The sequence below is a fragment of the Cottoperca gobio genome, chromosome 17, assembly GCF_900634415.1.
Source record: "Cottoperca gobio chromosome 17, fCotGob3.1, whole genome shotgun sequence".
NCBI lineage: Eukaryota > Metazoa > Chordata > Actinopteri > Perciformes > Bovichtidae > Cottoperca > Cottoperca gobio.
This window is the reverse complement of record NC_041371.1, coordinates 9303123-9326538: the sequence shown is the minus strand read 5'-3', so window position 1 is coordinate 9326538 and position 23416 is coordinate 9303123. Positions and strand designations below refer to the sequence as shown.

General features: G+C 38.2%; 1 protein-coding gene across 7 annotated transcripts in view; it reads right to left on the bottom strand.

The window, feature by feature from the left end:
* st18 (ST18 C2H2C-type zinc finger transcription factor) overlaps positions 1–22336 on the bottom strand; it is a 40227-nt gene extending 17891 nt beyond the window's left edge. For 2 of the 7 annotated variants that reach the window (XM_029454047.1, XM_029454046.1), the window contains exons 1-4: positions 22169–22336; positions 21009–21183; positions 3067–3182; positions 212–263 (exon numbers count right to left, since the gene is read on the bottom strand). In XM_029454047.1, coding sequence (XP_029309907.1) covers positions 212–263; positions 3067–3182; positions 21009–21183; positions 22169–22222 — 397 coding nt within the window. In that variant the 5' untranslated portion in view covers positions 22223–22336. Of the gene's footprint in view, positions 1–211; positions 264–3066; positions 3183–9186; positions 9218–13319; positions 13538–21001; positions 21184–22168 lie in introns of those variants that run through there. The other 5 variants (XM_029454044.1, XM_029454045.1, XM_029454048.1 and 2 more) reach the window with 4 other exon arrangements.
* Between the last annotated feature and the right edge of the window lie 1080 nt (positions 22337–23416).

Sequence of the window (23416 nt, the reverse complement as noted above, 5' to 3'; positions counted from 1 at the left end):
ATTTAATGAAGTTATTCCCCTCTGAATAATGAAATGGCAGTGCAGTGCTCTTCAGACCGGCAAGATAATACATAAAATTGACAGTTATAAAGTTGGATTGTTGAACCGATACCCCTTACCCGTGGCGATAAGTGGAATATGTGTGCGTGTGTGTGCATGCATGTGTGTGTGTTTAGTTAAAAGCAAACTAAAAACTGAGAGCTGCACTCACCTGTGCTACTGTTACATGTTTTCAGGGTTTGCTCCTCACCTTCAGAATCCATCTGTTAAAAATAAAACATGCAATGTACAGATGAGCAACTAAACAGGCAGATATTAACGTATTTCATTTATATTTTTTATTCATGTATTTTGGATAAAAAAAAAAGGTTTAAACACTTTATAAATTGTTGTTGGAGATTTCTTTCAGCCAGTGCGTCTTAAAATTAATGTCTGAGCACAACAACATCACAAAGAACATCAGCAGTATGCAAACACAAAGTATAATGTTAGGGAAAAAAGTTTCAAAGGTGAGTAAAAATGTAATGACACTAAATAATGACATTAAAGTACAGAAAGCACCTCAATGTGTGTGTTTAAACAAAATAATGTTGCTAAAATCCATCCACTCTCTGGCTGTTGCTTGTGGGTCCCAAATAAAACCTATTAAACATAATTATTCCAGGCTGATGGTGGTGTATAGTGGTCACAGGCCAGTGAAATCTGTGAGTCATAGGATATGCTGTTACTTTTCCCTGGTAATGGGAAACATGACTCCTCTCTCTCGTTTGCTGTTGTGATTGAAGGCACTGACCTGTCATACATTTATAATAGGGGAGCAGGTGTGGCAGTGATGGACCTTAATTTCCTTTAATAAACCTTTTATGTGCCACACTCTTAATGCCACGCCGGGCCCTCAGAGGTCCTGCTCATAATAGGTTCATTACTTTTGATTACTACAGCCTATTGAGACAAACAACTCCCAAACACTATAGATTACATTCTGTAAAAACGAATGTACCTCATTAGTTTCCTCAACACTTTTCCACACAGACATGCTTCAACATTTTGTATAAATATGTTGTTTTGAAGCCAAAGTGTTGCTCTAACATCCTGCAACCTGAGATTGTAACATGGACATTAATCAAAGTTCAAATCATGTTATCAGTGCATCGAAATATCACCAGTGACTCACACGTTTAATACCAGGGTGGTGTTTCTTTTTCTTTATTTGACATTTTAGAAGTGCCCTCCGTATGCAAATGTTTTAAAAACAGTGTTTTGTTATATAACTTGTTATATTATATTGTATATAATATATTTTTTATTGCTCTGAATTAATAAAAAAAATATGTTTTGTAACGATGCTATAATCTAATAGGAAAATAAACCATAATGCTGCAGAATCACCTAATAATGAGCAATGGGTCTAAATCCTCAGTCATATGCCTATCCGACTAATTAAAAACACTGAACTGTACGTCTAACAAAAGCTACCAACATGTTGTTGTTTTCACCGCGAGCTGCGTATCCAGTTTCACGTATTATATAAGTCAGACTATCAAATTGAAACCTTTCCTTTGTGTGCACTGCTTGTGCGTCACCTGTGCCTTTTTGACATAATTATGACAAACCTTACCGGAAGACATTTTTAAAAGCAGAGGATTCACATAACAAGAAGTGACAAGTAACAAGAGAACAAGGAAGGCCGCCGTAGATGCTCTGGTGTACTAACAGGTAGTCCTGGCATGGCAACAACATGGACAAACATGTGACGCTGAGTGTACAAAAGCAGAACAAATAGATACATTCAGGGTCAAATGAGAGCTTTTATTTGACATTCCCTACACAATGTACTCTAATGTACCTTTTCATTATTACTGCATCACAGTTCTTTTGGTCAATGTATTAATTCTTTATACAGAGTGTTATTTAGGGCAATGAAATAAAGAATCCTGGAGTTAAATGATAACGCTTTACTTTTACTTTACGTATTTAGTCTTCATAAGCATTATACTGTGTACACATGGTTTATAAACACATTATAATTCAGTTGTAAGCAGATATAAGTGTTTATTAAGCAGATGTACGTGTTTATCTGATGTATTAAGTATGACTATATTAAGTTGTAATCATATAAAAGGTGTTTTTATAGGAAAAGTTATAATAGTTGACAAACACTATAGAATAGATTACACTTAAAAAATCCTTATATCTGCATATGCATTATAATAAAATGTATTAAACACGTATGTACTGCCTAGAAATGCTAAAGTAAAGAGTTAGCAGTGGAATTGTATATATATATATATATACAATAATGTGATAATTGTATAATACCTTAATGGAATAAAGCACTTTTTTTATCTAAACTTTATGTTGGTGTTAAAACAATGTGTTTTTCCTTCTGAATTTAGTTTCCTCAGCTATCTTGGCGTTTTCTCTGGCATTACATTTTGTGTGGTTGCCAACTACTCACAAAAGATGATGTAAAGAAACAATTGCAATTGTTGTAGGATTAGTAACAGTCAACATAACTGTGTTTTAGTATTTTTCACTACAAAACACGTTCACTTTACATTACCGCTAAGCATTTTCCAAAGCATAGGGTCTCATATCTTGTCTTAAAATGTATCTAAACTCCATGTTTACGGTATTTTCCAGCCCTCTAGGTATTGTATTACACCAGTGCTCCTTTTGTATATATTGTTAAAACACTGGTATGGCACTTTAAACCTAAAGACCTTGTAGCAGATTTCTCTAAACTTTCTATTATGGTTTCAAAGAAAGTTTTATGAGGTGCAAATCCAGCCTGGACAACCTGACAACTATCAACCATCACTTTAGAAAAAGCAGACTCAGCAATACCTTCAAAAGAGTATATTATCTGGCAGCCACCCACAGCTCTGCATAAGTAAAAAACTATCTCAGTCACTCTGGTCAAAGGAGCAGTGACACTCCACCACTTAGCATGGTACTTATCCAAAACACTGTTACACAACCATTTAGAGACTTTTTGTCCCTGACAACATTTATTTTCACTTTGTGTGCTGTATTTCCAAGCTTTGTCTGTGCCTCATTATTTACCTTTGATTGTAGTTCTCCGAGCGCTCTGTAGGATGAGATGCCAGATCCGCACTGTCCACCCTGGTTGATGCTTTCACACTTGTTATCTCTCAGGAGGTGATCATGTAACTCATTATCTATAACACAAAGAAAAAAAAACACCAGATACATGTAAATAAAAATCTGCGTCTTTCTTTTAGCGTATCTTAAAATCAATGCTGTGTCTCTGAACCATTTTTATGAAGGTTTCATTTTCATAATCTAACGACAAAGATGTGAACATGCATTAAGAAAAAGGTGGAAAGAGCATATTAATACCTCACATGGAATAAGGAACACGATGTAAATTGATTGCTTGACAGAGATCAAATTGCTTGCTTCTAATTAATACAAAACATCCAAGAGGGAAAACAAGGATGAACACAATGAGTACATTAAGCCTCTTCACTTCACAGATCTTATTATGGAATTATTTATTTCTGTTAGCTTTGAAAAAAACCAACATCTTCTTAATTATAGCTCACAGAGCGCTTCCCGGGAAAAACAAAACTGGGGGGAAAAAGAATAGAGGGGGGGGGGGGGGGGGTTGAGTGAGGGAGGGTTATTCACGCAGGTTCATTAGCATATGAAAAAAGACTCTCTACTATTTGAGCTGGTTCGTCATCTGCTGAATCATATTTATGCAATCCCCCCCCCTTTCTCATGCACACACCCCAAGTCCAACACAAATAATGCTTCTCAGAGGACTGTTTCTCTGCGTCTAGGGGCAGATTTCTCAGGGGGAAAGGAGGCAGCCTGATGCTGAGGGTCCATGAGATTTTCTATGTGTTAATCTGGCTGCTAGCTGTCCTTGAGCCCATCCCATTCCCCCCTAACCCCATCTGCCAGCATTCCCACCACAGAGGAGAGAATGGGCTGCGACTGGGGGTAGAAAAGGAGAGACCTTCCCAGTCCAGCCATCATGAATAACCATTGCCTCGCACCATTATCAGAAAGGCTGGATCCAAGATGAGATGGTGGAGAGGAAATATCTGTATAACACCCAACAATCCTGACATTACTCTAACCACACTCTCGTATTTTGTTGTAAGTGATGCTATTATTATTATTTTCATATAATGCCTTATTAATACTGTGCAGCTGCTGTGGATATTCATCACTGACCTTGAGTCTTTGTGTCCCCTTGTTCCCAGCTTATCCGCGCACTTGGGACGCTCTCATGTAATTAACACAGACATTATTGTGATGGAGTAAAAAACTCAGTGCTACTGTGCTGATACCTCGTCTTGAAACCAATAAAGCAGGCCAGAGTCGCAAAGTAAAGATTCTGGAGACCATAAAATTAATTACATTATTTACATTTCCTATAGATAGGGGGGTACAGGCGAGATGATAGAGGCAAATGAGATTACACAAAATAAGATTTCAAAATGTCAGTGCTGCACACTCCAACCAACCAACTGTTATGATTAGATTACTCTTTTAATATAATTACTGTCTAAGGCTGTGTGTGGAAACAATGCATACATAAAAAAAACAGGAGCCGTGTCTTAACTGATTCCCATCCTTTTCTCCACGAGCCTTTTTCTCTTAACCTTTCTTCAACAGTATCATTTTGAATTATAGGGAACGGATGGGTGCTCTGTGCAAGGTCACTGTCTGGTGTGTATCAACCCCCCCCCCCCCCCCCCCTCCTCTCTCCTTGTTTTTGTTTCCTCTTCCAGAAGCACACTGAGTGAAGGGTTAAAACTGGAATGGATTTAATTATGGAATGAATGGAATTATAATGCGCCTGCAGCAAGTTTTCCTCCTTATTTATTAAAGCAGCTGATGGGCCAGGTTTGATGAGCCACTTCTGGCATAATTGAGTCATCACACAAAGAGGGTTCCTCGCATTCAGAGTGGTTTTATCAGCAGCAAACAGACCTGATTACTGGCAATTACACTCTGATCTAGGGGAAGGAGAAAAAAAGGGTAAATGTGCGGGGTAACTTCTGTGTTTATAGTTTACCCCGGGAATAATTTTCACATTAATTTTACACACTAAGTGTTTTCTGTTTATGTATAATAAAGAGCAAACGGCAAGAAAGATAGCACCTTTTACTTTCATATTTCCTTGTAATGAATGTCTGATGATATAGCATCCTGATCATCATTTATATTTACCCTATAGGAGGTTTTTGGTGTGCAGAGAAGCATTTATTGAAGCAAAAGGTGAGTTGGCAGGAATATACCTGCTTGCGCTCACACCCATTCTGCGGAAAGCAGGTAAAATTGTATACAGAAAGCAGGGATTGCTTTTGCCATTTTCCATTGAGATGCAAATTAGTTTGTGGCGAATAAATTAAACTCTGCTCAGAGATTAAAATCAACTTCTGTTTAGAGAATATTTAGATAAACAACTTTTCTTTTTTGTCTTTTTTGTGAGGTGGCCAGGGAGCCATCAGACGCCCTGTGCCTAAATACCAGCTGGACATTAGAATAATGGCTGAGATATATTTTAGGAGGGGGGAGGGGACACAAGAGGTCTAGGGTGTGTAATTTATGTCTAAAACTTGGCATAAAATCGTTTTTTTTGTGTTTTTTTAACAATGTTTAATTATCGGTTACCTACATAGTTAAATTGACACTTAATCGACACTTAACTGCACTGGACAATTTGCTCTTTTTTTTTATATAAATGTGCTCCCTTGAATGCTTTAAATATTAAGATGAGTTTATTTAGTTTAAACTAAAATTCAGCAAAATGAAGAATATAAGGACTTTTTTTATGCTGTGTGTGTATATGGCCTTTTAAATAAAACAAAACTAAATATCTGAAAGAAAATTATTATGCCGGCAATTTATGAGCATTCCACCGTCTGATAGAGTTTTCTGGATTCAAGCAGACACAGTCAAAAATCTTGAAGTCAACTGCGATTGCATATATAACAGCCTCACAGCTACCCTGACGGCCAAGCAAAGTGTTTGTCCCTTTTGCCAAAGAGTACTTTTATAGAGGAGCGTATTGGCATCTTATCACTTCTCCAAGACAGAGATGCTTCAATAAAAGAACACAGCTCACAGAATTCTTAACAGACAATTAGGAGCCTGGCTAGCTGCTATCGCTTCAATGATTTGTTATGATGGCATAACTACAGGGGAAACTTGTTATTGGACGGAGTTAGCAAGAGTCCTATAAAAGAGTCAGATGGTGACACCTTTGCCGAGGTGATTTAAGAATCTTGTAATCGCTTTCCAAAGTCATCCCAAAGCCTTCCCTCTAAATTGAGTTCATCTGGAGCCTGACCACACAAAAGCACCAAGTCCAGATTGTTTCTTCTGACATCAAAGAGACAATTTCTGTTTTTGACCAAATTTCTGGTGCTTTTAGTTCCCTTATCGTATGAAAGGGGCCTAGATGATATGCTATTTTATTTGTGAATTTCAATCCAATTAAGAACACCAAAATATTGAGACAAATAAAATTTGTAGCTTCTTGCACTACACTATGCATCAATAGCATAATAAATGGAGTGGCAGACAATCCATCCATTGTCAAGTCTCCCGTCTGCCAAAGTGCTCTCATGTTAGTTTGAATCTTTGAATTCTGTCATGAACATGTTTTTTTCAAACCTGTCTAATTTGGGGACAGGTGTTTGGGGAAAAAGAAGTTCCAGCCCTGGTGTAACAATGAGCGGAGTAATCCCGCTCATTGTTCCTGCCCAAGGAGGCCCTTTCATAGAGGAGGTTGCATGAATGCTACCAGGTGGTCTGCAATTTGGAGAAACGTAGTAACCGTTCCAGCTAATCCCCCGTCACAAAAGGCAGGTCTCCAGTGCTCCGGGGCTCTGCGGGGCAAAGGGAAAAGTTTACCTCGAACACACAGTGTCTGAAAGGAGTCAGGGACTCGAGCAGTGATTCCTAATCAGATTGCGCTGAAGTGAACAGCTCGCATGGCAGCTGTAGTTTTCCCAGGGTTAATTACCTTTCACTGCTCTCTCTAAATGAGTCAGCTGTTCCTGTCATTAAACAACTCCACTCTATCTCTGCTCCTCTGTCCTCCACACACATGTGCACACGGGTGCGCAAGTTCACACACACACACACACACACACACACACACACACACACACACACACACACACATGCACTAACCCATAAACATATAGAAACCCACCTTTGTTTTTCTTCCAGTATTTTTAATGTATTGGATATGGTGATCAAGCAAAAGGCTATTAAACCCATAGATTATTTGAATATTATAGCGACTTTGATCACTTTGATAATCAGTCAGAGGCCAGTGAAATGGCGGTTGCTGTCTTTTTATTCATGCTACTGATGTTTATGCAGATAGAAGGCAGTATTCCCAATACACCTCCCCTACCCTGTTGAAGCAAAATTATACCAATCTGTCAAGGTCTTATTCTAAAGAGCCCATTTAGCGCTAATTGAGCATATATAGGAAGCAAACATGTTCACATATGCGCACACACAAACACGGGCATACACAGAAACACGCGGATACACATACATGCACACACAGACACAGTCCAGCTCTGATATAGTTGTGCTGTCATCAATTCTCAACAATCTGTCTGCTTACTGAGCTCAGTGGCTTAGGATGTTGGGGGAGTTTTAAGTGATTTTTGCCACTGTATGGTAAAATCCCTTGGCCACCTGGATTACAAACTCTAGTCCTTTAACTCATGCCAGTATAAATCCGTGTTAACTCGGATTTACCTCTGGCATATGAATTCTCAATCTGCGTAAGCTTTGTTTGGAATGAGTCGAACATAAGTATTTCATGCAGTAAGGATGCCCAATGGTGAATTCCTATTTCTGTGAAACACACACTGGGGCGATAGTTCAGGACTAAAGCTAAGTTATCAGTATAAGTAGAAAAAGCCTTGAGAAGTGTTTTATTACACTCAAGAGGTGAGGCCCCCGTGTATGGCCACTGACAACCAGGTGGAAGTGTGCGGTGCTGCACGGTGAAATCCACGTAACCATGGTGACTGACATAAACTCAGAGCTGTGCCCCGTGGTCAAGAGTTTAATCAGATTCGTCTTACCAAGATTTCTGCTTTGCTTATTGTCAGACAAACATTATTTGCTCAGTTGTTCAAACACAAGCCCTGGTCTGCTACCAAAGCGATCATGATAAAATAAAATATGGCATGAGCAGCCAGGAGGATCTAAATGAAGTATTATCCAATATCCATACAATCTCTCACACTCTCACACACACACACACACACACACATGCGCACACACTTCTGGGCTAGGAGAGTTAAGCCAGACTATTTTGTACTTATAAGGTTAGCAGGGCTGTTTTGTGAGTTTGATCCACGCTTGCCAAATCAGCAGATGGTCCATGAATATGATTATATGCATCAATAAAAGGAGTAATCTTTAACAAAATGTAAATTTGACTTAAGTCCAGGGTTTAATATACGCGATGGACTTTAACCCAGTTTTCCAGCCTGACAGAAGAGCATGATAAGCTAATGCACTTAAATGTTCGTGTTACAGTAATCACTACTGATGCTCCAGTGTTACTATTCAGGGATCATACGATCCGAGGGAAGGTACAAGATATGTGCACATGTGTTCAAAATGTGCATGTTTGTGTCGAAACAGCATCTATTTACTTTTGAGTGAGCATCTAAACAGCTTAGCAATCGATACAAACTGAGTAGGGTGCTTAACAAGACCCTCTCGCGTGCTGTCATGCCTTTCAGTGCTTTATTAGATAAATCCTTGGACAACACCGAGACAAGCTTTACTCCAGGTTTAACAACAATCAACCACGTCTGAGTAACAAACACCTTTAACAAATACAAGCACAGACACAAAAAATAAATAAATAAAACGTTTTTACTTTTAAAACGTAAAGTTCAAGTGCAAGTGGCTCACAGAGAGAAAAGTTTTAGCAGCAATTGAGAAGTTAAGAATGGTCAAGTGAAATGTGCTGATCCTATTCTGAGTCACGTAAGACAGCCTCCCTGTTATTGACCCTTCAATGAATCTACTTATCTGAGCCTGAGGCTTACACAGCACAGCACATCCTCACACAGACAAACAGAATCACTTGTCTCCTGCGTCTAAACGCACGCACGTTAACATGTCCGACAGGGCAGAATCGCGAGCTTGACTTACCATGCCCCTTTTAGCCTTTGTTTTGCATCTCATAGTGACATCGGGGAGGAGACGGAGCAGAAGGATATCGAGGTGGGGTACAGGGTAGTCCAGAGTGTCGCTGCTGAGAGAGTGTGTGTGGGTTTGTGTGTGTGTGTGCAGGGACACAGTGATATTCACCCGAAACGCTAAGCTTTTTTTTTTTTTTTGGAGCCTTTGTGTCATTCACTTAACAACCAATCTCATTAGCTGCTGGGCTACAATGGGCTGAATTATTTTCTGTGTAAATACACCACATGGTGATCCTCAAGGTAAGACCTCTGAAGGTCTTTTTAATCACATAAAAGATAGATTCACCCCAGAAAAAAAAATCAATGGATAGGACAGACTGCTCCTAAAAAGCATGAAATAAAACCGTAATTTAGAGTGATTTTAATTGAGAAATGAGATTTATATTCCTCAGGGTCTGTAGTGAAGAGAGTGCAAATGTCTAATTATGTGACTGCAATTAATATAGCATGGTGATATATACACCTTGACTTGATAATGATACTGTGAGCACATATGTAATGGGTGATATAATAAAGGATGGATGTTCAGTTTTTTTTTTTATTATCTTATAGTAGAAAAATCAATTTTGAAACTGGTATTTAGCTTTCCAACAAATCTCTTGCTGCAGGGTTTGTTGGTGCAGAACCTTGCATTTGTTTAAAATGTAACTATTGTAAGTACTTGAAGTCATGACAGCTGTCTATAAGCATCAGGGACATGTCTATTGGCCAACTTGACCCTTGTTAGAAAACAAAACAAATACAAAAAGAGAATACTGCAGCCTGGGACTGCCGAGCCGGGTCACTGGAGATTTTCCAGACAAACGCCGCACAGGGGAGGGGAGGGGAGGAAGAATAAAAAGGACAGGCTCAGAATCTCATTTTAACAGACCGCACACAATCTGGGCTCTCACAGAACTATCTCTGCCTGACCGCTTTCTATTTATCCCTTATCAGTGTTTACCAACCGCTAGTTTTCTTTCATTCACACTGTGAGGCAGTTCTCTTACTATCAGTCAACAGCTGACACCGTGGAACAGCCTCAAAGGCAAGAGGAAGGGATCAAAACTAAACCAAAGCTGTTTAAACAATACAACAGAGGAAATAAATTCATAAATCCTAATTCTTCCCAACCCACAAGGGTATAAGCAGATCCTTTATAGTTAGGCCAACAAACAAAACCACAGCCAATGAGGTACATTACAATCAAGGTAAATTCTGAAATATATTTTTAAAACAAGAGAGGCGGAATAAAATCCCATGTAATAATAATTGGGAACATTTCATAGTCTTGCCCTGTCAAAAAAATATATGGATTCACTAAAAGGATTGTTTTTGTGTTGTGTTTTATTATCTTTTTAGGAAAATCCCACCTGTTTTATTATATTTAGATCATTTTGCTGTAAAGTAGAACCAAACTGGAAAATATGATATATTATACAGAATTAACATTTTATTAAGATTTATATAATAATCATTAAATGCCTAGTGTCTGGTTAGGCACAACCAGAAAATAAATACTGAAATTACAGTGGAAGCTTATATAATTTATATAATGAGGATTACATTTATCTAGAATGTTACACTCTTAATTATATATTACAATATTTAATTTATTATAGGAAGACATTTAATTGATGCAAAATTACTAACAATATTTATAATAATATTGACTGATATATTTAAAATATAGGGATTATCCATTTACCTTTACCTATTTTAAACAATATTACAGGATACCTGGAAAGACTATTTAAAATGTAGCATGTTTCTAAGAACTAAAGAGGAGAGAATCATTTGAAAGGTGTATATCACATTGTTGCTATACATTTCTTCCCAGTAGGACACACAAACAGCACTGTTTTTCTGGAATACTGTTGAAAAGTTAAGTAATTAATTACATTTATCCTTCCACCAGCTGCTCAACAGCAGATGGATCATTTCTGAGACCTTGTCGAATTAAATCCACATAATTCATTTTCCTGGATTAACTAACTGAAGTTTGAGTAGTGTAAAAAACAGGTAACACAATATGTAACAGACTGACATGTATTCTCAGCTTTTTCATGCGATTGTGTCGTTTACATTGTGTGTGCACCCGACGGCAATTGATTTATAATTAAAACAAGCTACAAGAAAATCAAAAGCCTGAAGAACTATATTTTTATTTCTTTTCAAGATTGAAATAGACGAAAATATATTGTTTCCCATCAGAGAAGTTTAGTGTGCTTTGCAGCTATGTGAATAAGTTTGTGAATCCAGGTTTGTTTAGCTGCAGGTACCATAGACAGTACCTGCAGACGAGCAGAGGTTACATTTATGTGTTGTGTAGCAACTAACATCCCTGTGCTTTGAAGCAGAGGGCGGTGAGGAATAATGCCTCTTACTTATCACTGCTTTACCACACATCCCTGCTTCTCTCATTAAAACAAAGAGTTGAGAGAGTGTAACTTTATAACCTCGCTCACAAGTCCTTACTTCACAGGTTAGCGTCTCTGAATAACTTTTAAAAAGGATTATCGAGATGTGACACTGTTACACAATTCTGTGTTATCTAATGTCTGTTGTTCCTCCTTTCTTGTTTATTGGGAGATGCGAGCTGACTGAAATAAGCTGATGGAGATGTGATTAAATGGAAGCTAACAGGCAGAATGACAACTGGCATTTCAATTTATTTTACCACTGAAAGATTTCCAAATTTTCTACTGAAATTCTTCAAACCTAAAATATGATTTAACACCTCAATCATAGAATATAATGTCTCTGAAAGACATGACAAATACATGACAAATATAGCCGATTTTGTGAGTTTACGTACATATTCTCTCTCATAGACTAAACTATATTATATATATATATTTCTGTTGTTCAATAGAATTAAAGAACCAAATCTAAAAAGACATTGAAGTTGTGACAATATCAGGACTATAAATTCAACCCAGGCCGGAAGTCTTCTCTCGTTAAAAAAAAAATCCTACTTTTATTTAACAATGATCAACTTAAAGTTGGGTCATAAAGCAGATTCTGAGCCATTAGTGTGCCGCACGTTACTAGTAAATGATGAACTTTTCTAACCTGCATCCGTCCTCTTAAATCAATAGTTGCTCTGGAGACTGTCAAGTGCTTTGGCCCCTCTGAATTTTGCTCAAAGCTAAAACTTACCGACGTATAATACAAAAGTTTACTTGTAGACTGTATTACTATCACACTACATTTATCATTAGCATATAGTTTTTAAACTTTACCACAGTTACAATGCAAATAATAACAGAATTAAATGTAGAGCAGGATGTAATGCTTCGGTCCTGATGAATAATTACAAATCTAAAACACACAAAATATAACTGCTTTGTAGACAGCATTACTGTCGGACTCCATTCAACGTTAGCATATCGTTTTTTAAACTTTATCGGACTTAAAACGCAAATTACAGAAAGCCAAAAAAGGATGCAAATATAATACTTTACTGACTGTTCAAATATGTTATTGGAGCACAGAGTCAATGTTTAAGTGCATTAGGCTCAGTGGTCTTGTATGTACAGCTGTCACTGTCAAAGCCACAGGCAACCTGACAATGCTTTGTCTCTGCACACAATACAAACATGTGCTCTTCTAAGACAAGCTTAAACTCCACACAAATGCTGTAAATGTAATCTAGATAGACAGTATCTCATGCTATCTGGACAATCAAAAATAGGTCATGCCTCTCAAAAAACAGTTTGAGCCATTTAATCTCCTCTCAAACTGTCTGAAACCTGGACAGAAGCTGCGCTCGCTTTCCAGCAAAGATTTTAAGAACACTGATTTATTTCAAGCCAACAATGTTCATCACCAGCGCAGTATTCTCTAAATACTCCCTGACACAATTCAAAACAATTGCCAGCATAATACTATTTCACATAATCTTGTAAAATCCACAGAACACAAGTTTAGCAGCTGAGTAAATCTCAGAGAAAATCTCAGTAAGTTTCTAACACTCACATGACAGCATCTAATAGCATGAGCCGAGAGGCTTGTCGTTCACATATGCGATACAGAGTATCAGTGATGATAAATGCTGACCAAACTGACAGTATATTAAATAAAAAGAACTTTGACACCAACCTAGTGCTGTGATCCAAAAAGTTTGATTTTCTCCCAGTCTCTTGATAGCTGAGCTGGTGCTGTGGCTTTGAAAGGTAGTCCCCAGGAATATGACATACTGTGCCTTTGACAGCCTCGAGATAAGCACCTGCGTTCGGGTCCCTTTTTACGTCACACCTCCCCATTCACAGCCCTTCAACATGATGCACATTTGCACATCAACAGCCACCAACCCCCCTCCTCGCTCTACTCCCACATCCGCAAAACACAAACAGGCACACAAGAAGGCAGATGCGCGCACTAGCCTCTACCCATGCGCGCGTACACTCACACAGACACATGCACAGACACCACAGTGTGTGCTTAGCAAAGATGCAACATACATGCAGGCAAATACACACATATACACACAAATACACTCACAGGTGATTTATACCTTTTTTTTAGCTCCTTTTTCCAGCCTTTTTTCATACACTATATCAATCCTTATTCTATGTGTTTAAAAAAAATAACTTTCTCCTGCTTTGTCATAAGACCGGGGCATATGCCCTCCCAAGCTCCTCATACATCACTCATCATGCAAATGAGAGGGAATGTCACTCCTCAGCAGCAGATGGCCAGGGATGATAACAATGGCTCAACAGACCAGTTTCAATGTCTGCGACTTTATCGCTACGGCAACAACAAAAATAGATGATATGAAATCCTTGTCTGTTAATTTGATTTCCCCCCTTTTTAATGTTTGTACCTGTCAGTCTGTTTCATTTCTCCTGGAACATTTGAATGTAAAAGCTTTGTCCGGGTTTTTTCTGTGACAAGACGTCTGGCTATCAGTAAAAGGCAGAGACCTGGAAATGATTTTTGGTGACTACGGAAGGCTGCTGCCGAGCAGTTATTCAAGTAATTAGGTGTAATTCCTCCCTGTAGGCCATGTTAGCCTCCTGAGTTAGCTCATGCGTTAGACAGGCCTGGATAGAGACAGGGAAGAATAAAAGAAGAAAGGAGCCCCGAGAAATTTACAAATGCAGCTTTTCAAACACCACCCCCAGCAAAAGTGATGTCACCCTGCGTCCTGCTGACTCCTGTTCATACAAGCCCCCATAGCAGAGAGTAAACAGTGGAAGCGTTTAGCAAACAGGGCCAGATTACAATGACAAAGGCAACCACACTTCTGGGTGGAGCCTGGGGCGAGAGGGGCAAAGGGGGGGGGGGGGATGGTGCGACTCAGGGTTTAAAATAAGTGATACCCATGAGGGGGCCCCCCCTCAAGATCCAAGCGTAGCCTTCCACAGCTGATGGTAGGGGCCACCCAAACATGCTTATCTGTCGGTGATGTCCCCCCCGGTCCCCGGGGACTGACGTGTGAACACAATATGTAATAATAATGTATTTTCAGTTCTTTTTTCTGTGATTTGAGCATTTGGTTATGCAAGGCTGGGGACTTGAGGATAGAGAATATCATTACTTAAGGTTTGGCAGTTGATCATCACCTTGTTTAATGCCTCATTTGAAAGTCTAATTTCTAACTGTCTTCAAGAGCCAATTCATGATACACTGTGAAAGAGACATACAAAGAGAGTCGACCTGCCTGCTTTTCCCCTTCTTTTACCATTTGTGCCTGATAATCGTACAAACGTGTGAAAGTACAGAATCATCTATCTAAGCATCTTATCAAATAACATGGTCTTTGTTTGCTCATGCAGACAATCTTGTTGTCAGGACACAACAAGCTTGTTCTGGGGATGATTATTTCATGTCCTGAACTAGACATCAGTATTGCTATAAGAAAACACAAAAAGGAATCAACTCATGTAAAGCAACCTTTACAAATTGTGAGACAGCAACATATTGAGGACTACACAGCACCGCCATTACAAAATGTAACATTTTCTTTTGGCCTGAACATCTGTTTAAATCTCTCTCTCTCTCTCTCTCAGAAAAAAAAAGGAGACCTCATTCAGAGCAGGCATAGAACACAAACTAGTGTTTTGTCAAGCTATTTCATCAACTGAAAATGTGGGCATAACTGGAGAGAGCTGATGGAGAAATGAAAGAGGAGTGGGTTGGACAAAATTACATGTCAAACAAGGGTTCACGTTTAAAAAGTCCTGCTCATATTTGTAGAAAGTGTTTGATTGCATTTAGAAAGGTATTACAATGGGTCACATCTGTGTCTAAAAGCTTTTTGCATTCTGCTGCAAATTATGTAAGCAAAGCGAAGGGTCACGGCACCCCGTTGTTTCGAGCACTATACCTTCCTCCTGTGAAACCTACACAAATATGTTTAACTGAATTCTTCTAATGCACTGCAGGATCAAAATGTCAGCAGTAAAACTTCAACAAACCCCCTCACTCAACACCCCGCCCCGTAATTTCAACAACGCAAAGCAACTAATTTCACATGGCAGCCCATACATACAAACAACAATGCATATTCACACTGTGCCATTCAATATGATAGATGTGTAAAAATCTATATTAAACTGTGGTTAATTTCAGCTATAATGCTTTAAGCTTGGTCTAAAATGACACAAATTCTTCTTCTTGGTGGTATTGAACCCTCATTGTGTAACCACTTGATGCCGCTTGTTCATCACACAAAGTCACATAAAAGGACTGAATTAAAATTTAAAAAGATTATTTGCATATGCAAATATGAGCAACCAAACATAAGTGCATGTTGTTGATATGGCTCCAGGATGTAGAACTATCTTTATGTTAATGTCAGCAGACAGGGAATATTCTTTTGAAAATACAGTACATTTTTCATGGGGATCATTATCTACACTGCATGTCACTGTGTCTCATTTAAAAGAAATGATTAGATTACTTCCCAGCAATCCCCTTTGGGGCGATCTGTGTGTGACCGTGGGCACAATATGTTTATTCAGTGTCCTTTGAAGACACTTCAATAACATTTCAAATGGTTTATGGACAAATATAGGATGTCTTATATCTCTGCCTTAAACTGATGTCTTTTGGAACAAGGGCTCTGTTATATGTGTTGTCCAAACTTACTAAATCTTCCTCTCGTGGGGTATAACATACTCGGGTAGCCCTCAAAAACTAATACAATTACTAAGTGGCCAAAGATACAGGTGACCAAACATGGACTTTTGTGTGTAAAAGTCAGGCTGTATGTTGGGTGCAGGGTAATACTTGGGTTTTTATATAATTATCTGTATAATTGCAGGTCTACATAATTTACCTTACAAGTACCAATGAAAAGCATCAGTTATTAGTAGTCACTCTACATGTACTGCCCTCAAATGAGAGCATCTGATTGCGACTAACTGACCAAAGATCAGTGACAAGTGAGCAAACTTCAACTTCTGTAGTGTAAAAATTACAATTATTAAGGCTGTAATTGAAAACTAATTGTGTGCATGGAAATAAAGGTCCACCCGTCCTTCCTAAAACCATGTGGATCCAGAAAAATGTTACATTTTATAATTATCTATATTACTGCATGTATCCAGTAACAACTAAAAGCATCAATCATTAGTGGTCGCTGCTGGTTCCTTACATTTACTGCCATCACATGAGAGCATCTGATTGCTTACATCTAGGAAATCAATGCATGACTGGTCAGTCGATGTCTGGCTTTTGTAGTTCATAGGCCGAGGACTCATTGTGTTGTGTCATTGAGAGGTTAGGTCCAGATCTGGGTTCGTCTCTCGGGGTCCCTGCTCATCTTTTCTACTCAGGCGAGCAGACAATGAAGCAGACACGCCTACAAATGGCCAGATAAGAGCTTGGATGTTCAGCCAAAAACGAGCATCTAAACAATGGTAACAGGTGTGTATAATGCGTGCTTTGATAATGACCTTGGTGGCCGTAATAGTATGTCTAGACATAACTAACAGGAGGCATTTCTGTCTGGTCTCAGAAGTCCCGTGGGTGCTCAATTGCAAGATCCTTAGGCGCAGTTATTGGTTATTAGTCATCAAAACTAAAAGAAAAACGTGTTAGATGATGTAGCATAAAGATTTATTTTTTTTGCCATGACATTGGAAGCATGAGAAGCATTGGAAAAGTTAAATCTGCCTCTCAACAGGATTTGTTCCCTTATCTTTAAAATATTTGTTGTGTAGTTTGCATAATAAGCTCAAATCATCTTGAGTATTCAGAGATATGCACTTGAATAAATAGAAAAAACCTCCATTAATGTGGATGCCTTGCAATTTTTTGATTGCACCAGACACAGGAAGCTTGCTGACATGAACTGAAATGCAAATGTCCTTTTGAGGAAAACAAAGAAATTGATTATGAAGTTAGTTTCTTCAGCATAAGTAGCTGGCTTTGAGTGATTAATGGGGGTGGGTCATTGATTTCCTTTTGTTTAGATCTTGGTTAACTTTCTGGAGACACAATTATAATTTGTTTCCAAACAATAAATCCAATCTAGCTTCAGCAAATTAAATGTCCCTATGGCCTCTTCTGTGTCATTTTACATCTGAAATGGATTGTTATCAAAAGGCATTGCATGTAAATGTCTGCTATTTTTATTTCTATGTGTTATATTTCTGATTAGATATTGTTTTCTGAGTACATTGGAAGGTGAGTGCCTCCTAAAATTAAAGAGCTGTTTACAGAGAGCTGCATGACTTGTCAGCCACTGTGCCAAGAGTTAATCTTACAATTCTCACTTCAATAGCTGTGTGTCATACACATCAACATTTCTGATGAGCCATCTATCTACAGCATATGAGAAATACTGTCGACATTGTCTGAAACATGCCAAAATATTGTGTATTTGTTGAACGAGCACATATTGTATATCTCTACACTAGCTCTGCTAAAGGTTGGTGAAATGTTTTTCAGTTATCGGCACAATGTACTTTATATTTCTGTATATTTGCAAGTCAAATTGCAGTGTTGCCGACTACTTTAGTCAAAGGCTTTTGCCATATTCTTCAGCTTTACAACTTTGAAAACTTCCACAGATCCAGACATTTATACTTCCTGATTTCTCGCATCATCTCTCCAAGATAGTGATAATACGATTTCTGTGTTTTTCGCTGTTGAGAAACAAACTGGATTATGAACAGATCACTACATAAACAGCTTTCTAAAAGGAGGCAGCTATTTTAAAAAAGGCTGAAGAAATGCAAAGAGGGATTTAAATTTTAATTTGAATTTATTCCAGCAAGTGAAAGGTTCTTTTGAGAGGGGATTTCAGCAAAGATGATGGTATTTAAAAGTGATAAACAAGCATCTAAACCTCCAGTGGAAAACAGTCATTTTTCTCCTTTCTAGTGTAGGGGAGGAATTGGGCTTGCTATGGTCACATCCAAAAAATAAGAATAAGTAATAGTAGTAATTAAAATGTAAATAAGCGCGATCCATGGAGATATTTCAACTGATTTCTGTCATAAATTGTGTAATTAACATTTCGTCTTGACACACCTTATGACTCTGGATGCATAGCTATATGTCCTCAGGTGCAAATTCATGTTCTCTATGTACTTGGCATAGAGCACTTTATACTGTATATGGATGCTTAAAAAATCTTTCACACTCATCACATGCAATTTAAATCCTGTGCCTTAACACTGGAGAGGAACATCAGGCTGAGTTCAAATTAAATACCTTACAAATTAGGACTTGTGTTAATTAAGGATTGTAGTTGAGCAGTTTGAGACGGTATCTGGAAAATCTAGTGCATTTAGTGGATGAGTGATTCACTCTGGGTAGTCACATGTCACATTTATATGACAAAGGATGACTAACAAAGCCTGTCATCTATTACATTTATAATATATGGATTATAATGATGTGACTGGCTTTCAAATGTGTCTATTCTCTTCTGGATGACCACTAAACTTAAGCAGAGAAACCTATGCCACACAAGAAAGACAAAGAGTTACATCATTTTGTTGAACAGTTAATCCGATCATGGACAGTGTTTGTGCATTTGCTATCTTCGGAAAATGCCAGCAAAGGCGCTAAGTAAACCTATTTTACAAGACTCCCTCACAAGGATACAGTGCCAGTATCGGGATAAAATTTCACACAGCGGCATGGCTCAGTCACATAACCTAAGCAGGCTTAGGAAAATGGAACACTACAAAGTATTGCACTTTCTTCCTGTATGTCTGTTGCGGCAAACAAAAATGCTCGGATGACTGATGTGAGTTTGAACCTGAAAGCCAAAGTGAACTAATGGCTGAATAGCATGTAGATACTGTTGTTAATGCTCTGAGTTGTTTAAAATGGTAGATTATGGAAGTGTGCACCTGGCATTCTGCAGGCTAGCCTGGCAACACTCCTCCCTTATAATTATAATGAACACACAGTAATTCAGGGTTGAGGCTGAAATACGAATGATGTCCTCTGAGACAGCTTGTTTTAATGGTTATGCAGAAGAGTTCCTAGAAGTGCAGATGGCAGATGCAATGCCTTTTAAGCTATTTACAGATTGTACACTACAAGGTATGGAAAGACCCATAGTGTGAGGCCATATTGCTCTTTGTGCTCCGAGGCATTAGACTGGCTCATGAACTGATGAAAAATATACTTAGAGCATTTTTACTGCAATATTTATATCTTATTATACTAACAAGTTAGATAGCAGTGTACGAAAGAGAGACAATTGCAATTTAAGGACTGCATGGCCTGTTTCATCTAAATACCCCACTGTTCTTACTTTGTCCACATAGGGGTGCATTTGCTCAGGACTTGGGTCCTCGTGTAGTCTTTCATTACAGAGTGTCAGAAGCCTCATTTCTGTTTTTTTGGACGGATAGAAATCTGAAATAAAGATACTGTAGTCCACATTTTACACTATATGGAACATAATGGGCTGCAAATAAGGTAAGAGCCAAATGCTACATGGAATACATTTATCATAAAGAGTAGATTTGTTTTAGGTATGTAACAAAGAAAGATGTTCTATCTACACACAAACACTCAAACACCTCTTCCAGGAATCCATAGGGATGTCAATGTATATGTTTTAAATGTTTAAAAAAAGAGCACAAAATCATAAATTACGATTTTAACACAAATAATGACAATGTCTTGCTCATGTTTAAAAAAAAAATCCAAATTTGTACCTGTTTGTACTGAATATATTCCACCAGTGTAAAACCTTTTCTTTACAAACAGCACAGTTAATATATCTCTATCCCTGGCACAGCCCCAAGTCTATATGAAAGAGCGTGGAGCCTTTGAATCAGCCCACTGCTGTGATACAAGAGCAGGTATTGGAACAACAAAAATGTTAACTCGGAGAAAAAGTTTTGCCGCATTAAAGTCACACAGGAGCTGCATTAGCATGTGAAAAGAATAAACAGAGGCATTCTCAGTTACACACTCCACCTGGCTGCTAACCAACGTCCTTGTCAGAAGTCCACCCACCGCACTGGCTAACACTGAAAGACCTCCTGGGGACCGCAGTGACCATTCACTCGGTTCTCTCTTTTTCCCATGCACCTGTGACTGTTTTTGTGTTTGCTATTTTTTGCTTTGTCTTTTTCTGGCAACACTGTATCATCGGAGACACACTTTGCCTCAAAAGGAATTCTCCTGCCCAACAATGTGGTTTGTTTGTTCACCGGATATGGCAGGCCAGAGAGTCAAATGGAAAAAAAAAGAAGAAAAAAAAACAAGTCACCACAGTAATAATTAAAATTGCAACAAGAAAAATAAGCGGAGAGACACAGCAGTATGAATGGACTTGAAATAAGAAAATAAGGTACTTTTTACCAACTGGTTTCTTGCCGAGTTGGGGGTCTTCACAGGTGCAGTTGGAAAGGCTCTCCTCCTTACTCTCCTCGGACGGCTCATCCGGCTTCTCCATGGTCCTGGACCTTAGAGAGCTGCTTTTCCATTTTCCAAAGGACTTTGCCACAATCGCTTTGTCCGCTCCTTTCATTGTTTTCTGTAAAACACATTTACAGCATGACTTCCCAGGTTTATCCCTCTTGTGAGCCATCTGCCCCCTTTTTTGGCTCTCAATAAACCTGGGCTCATCTTTCCCAAACCCAAAGTAAGAGAGAATTAGGGCATTGTGTGCATATGCATTCTCTTAAGCATTCCAGAAAATGTCCTGATTGCCCTGGCATCTTTTTTAGAGAGCATTTGGACATTGTTTTCCTCCTGACATTTTGCAATCCTGTGTGGAGAAAGTGGTCCTGATTGAAACAGTATAAAACAATACTTTGCAAAGAACTCAGTAAACAGTAGATGGAAAAAAACATATTTTCACATTTAATCCAACTTAAAGGAAATAAAAATAGCACATTATGCCCTAATTGAGTGCTGTACAGTCCGCAAATACTATTACAAGGCCGATCAGGATTAGCAGTGGAACATACCTAGTTATCTATTTCTGAGTGCCAAGACTGCTAGCAGTGGGCAACTAAATTTCAAAAGCTGGCAAATCCAGTTGTCTCCTAAATACAGAAAGTACTTAAATCCAGAGCTAACAGAAGAAAAAGACGGATAAAGGGTGCTCTGCATATCACCGAAAAGCTTGTGCACTTTTCAGAATCACTGGCTAGGTTAAACAAATATGCTAAGTAGAGATCAAAACAATCCTTTGATCTGCAGCCTAGTTTCCAGAGGAATGGCTTGGCTGTTGTTGTAAATAACTTGTGTAAATCTATATACCATTTGCCTTCAGGTAATATCAAAAGTGCCAGGGATTCGCAGGCAAATACCATGTGGTTAAGAAATAGATCAGATAAAAGCGTATAAATATTTCAGCAACACTGCACTCTGTCATTTTGGGTATTCTTGCTGAGTTTTTAACCCCATACGATACTTTTTACTACTTCTACAGCAGAAACATGAATGAGTAATATTTGATAGTAAAAGTACATTCTACCCCTTTCTATTTTGTAGTTGGAAAAAAATGTTCCTACCTCCAGCATGCCATTCAGGTCAAACACAGTGTAAAACATTGTGGTAAACTTCATACAAAAGAGGCTTGAAGAATCAGAATGCAGAAGCTATGCAACTTGCTGACTAACTTTGCTCTCTGTTTTGATCGAGCGCACAAAGAAAAACGCTGTCCATTCAAAACAGACAGCATAACTCTTTTCAGAGAGGGGGGACCGTGAACAAACGAGGCCATGTCCTGAGCTGCAGTCAGTTTCCCGTCAGGCCTGCACAGTGCACGGTGAGGGCCGCAGGGACTGGGACCGGCTGACACCACACTCACGGGCAACAGAACAACTTTTGTGCACACTATCATCCTCTGGAGATATTTTTTCTCTCTCCCCAAATTGGTCGTACTTTTTAAACATTTGGCAAATTTGACAAACTAATACTTTCTGAAAATGTATTTAATAGCAACATAATACTCTTTAAACATTATTATTATTGTTGTCGTAATGATAAAACATAGCACAGCACAAACAAAGCTATTCAAATGAGTCACTTACATTTTGAAGATTTTGACACAACATTTAACTTCTTATTCTAGCAAAGAATGATATGACAAAGTATTCACACAATTTAAATATACCAAAGGTAGCTTTGAATTTTAATTTGACGCTGTGCTCACTAACAGAAATTCCAATGCTAACTAACTAGCTAACTTACTTTCTAGCTGGCTTAACATACTAGCTTGCTAACTAGCTTAGTTTAACTTGAATTAAACATGATGTAACTAAACCATATCAAATTGATTGAATTAAGTTTTAAAAAGGCTGAACATAACCAACTTTTAAATGATTGCAGGCATTATGAAAAAAAACAACCTAGGAAGGATACACTTTAGCACCAGGCTAAACTGGCTAGCATAACAGACAATGTTAAAAATAATTGAATTGCTAATTTACTTATTTATTAAAAGTTGACCAAGTATAGATTGAACTTTAAATACTCACTTGTGGCTGTTCAAATTACAACATTTTTAATGCATTTTATTTGAGAATATTATTCTGTTCATAAAATAAATAGCCTATACATTTCTGGGTCCCTTATTGCTAACAGGCTATACTAGCTAACAGACAACATGTTATAAGACTAAAACAGACCTATGTATCAAAAACATTTTAGAGACTGAACTTCATGTGATTTGTAAAGGCTGTTCAAATGACTAAATACTTAATGAAAACATTTTTATCAAGCATGTCATTATGTTGATTTAAAAACCCTCTTGGAAC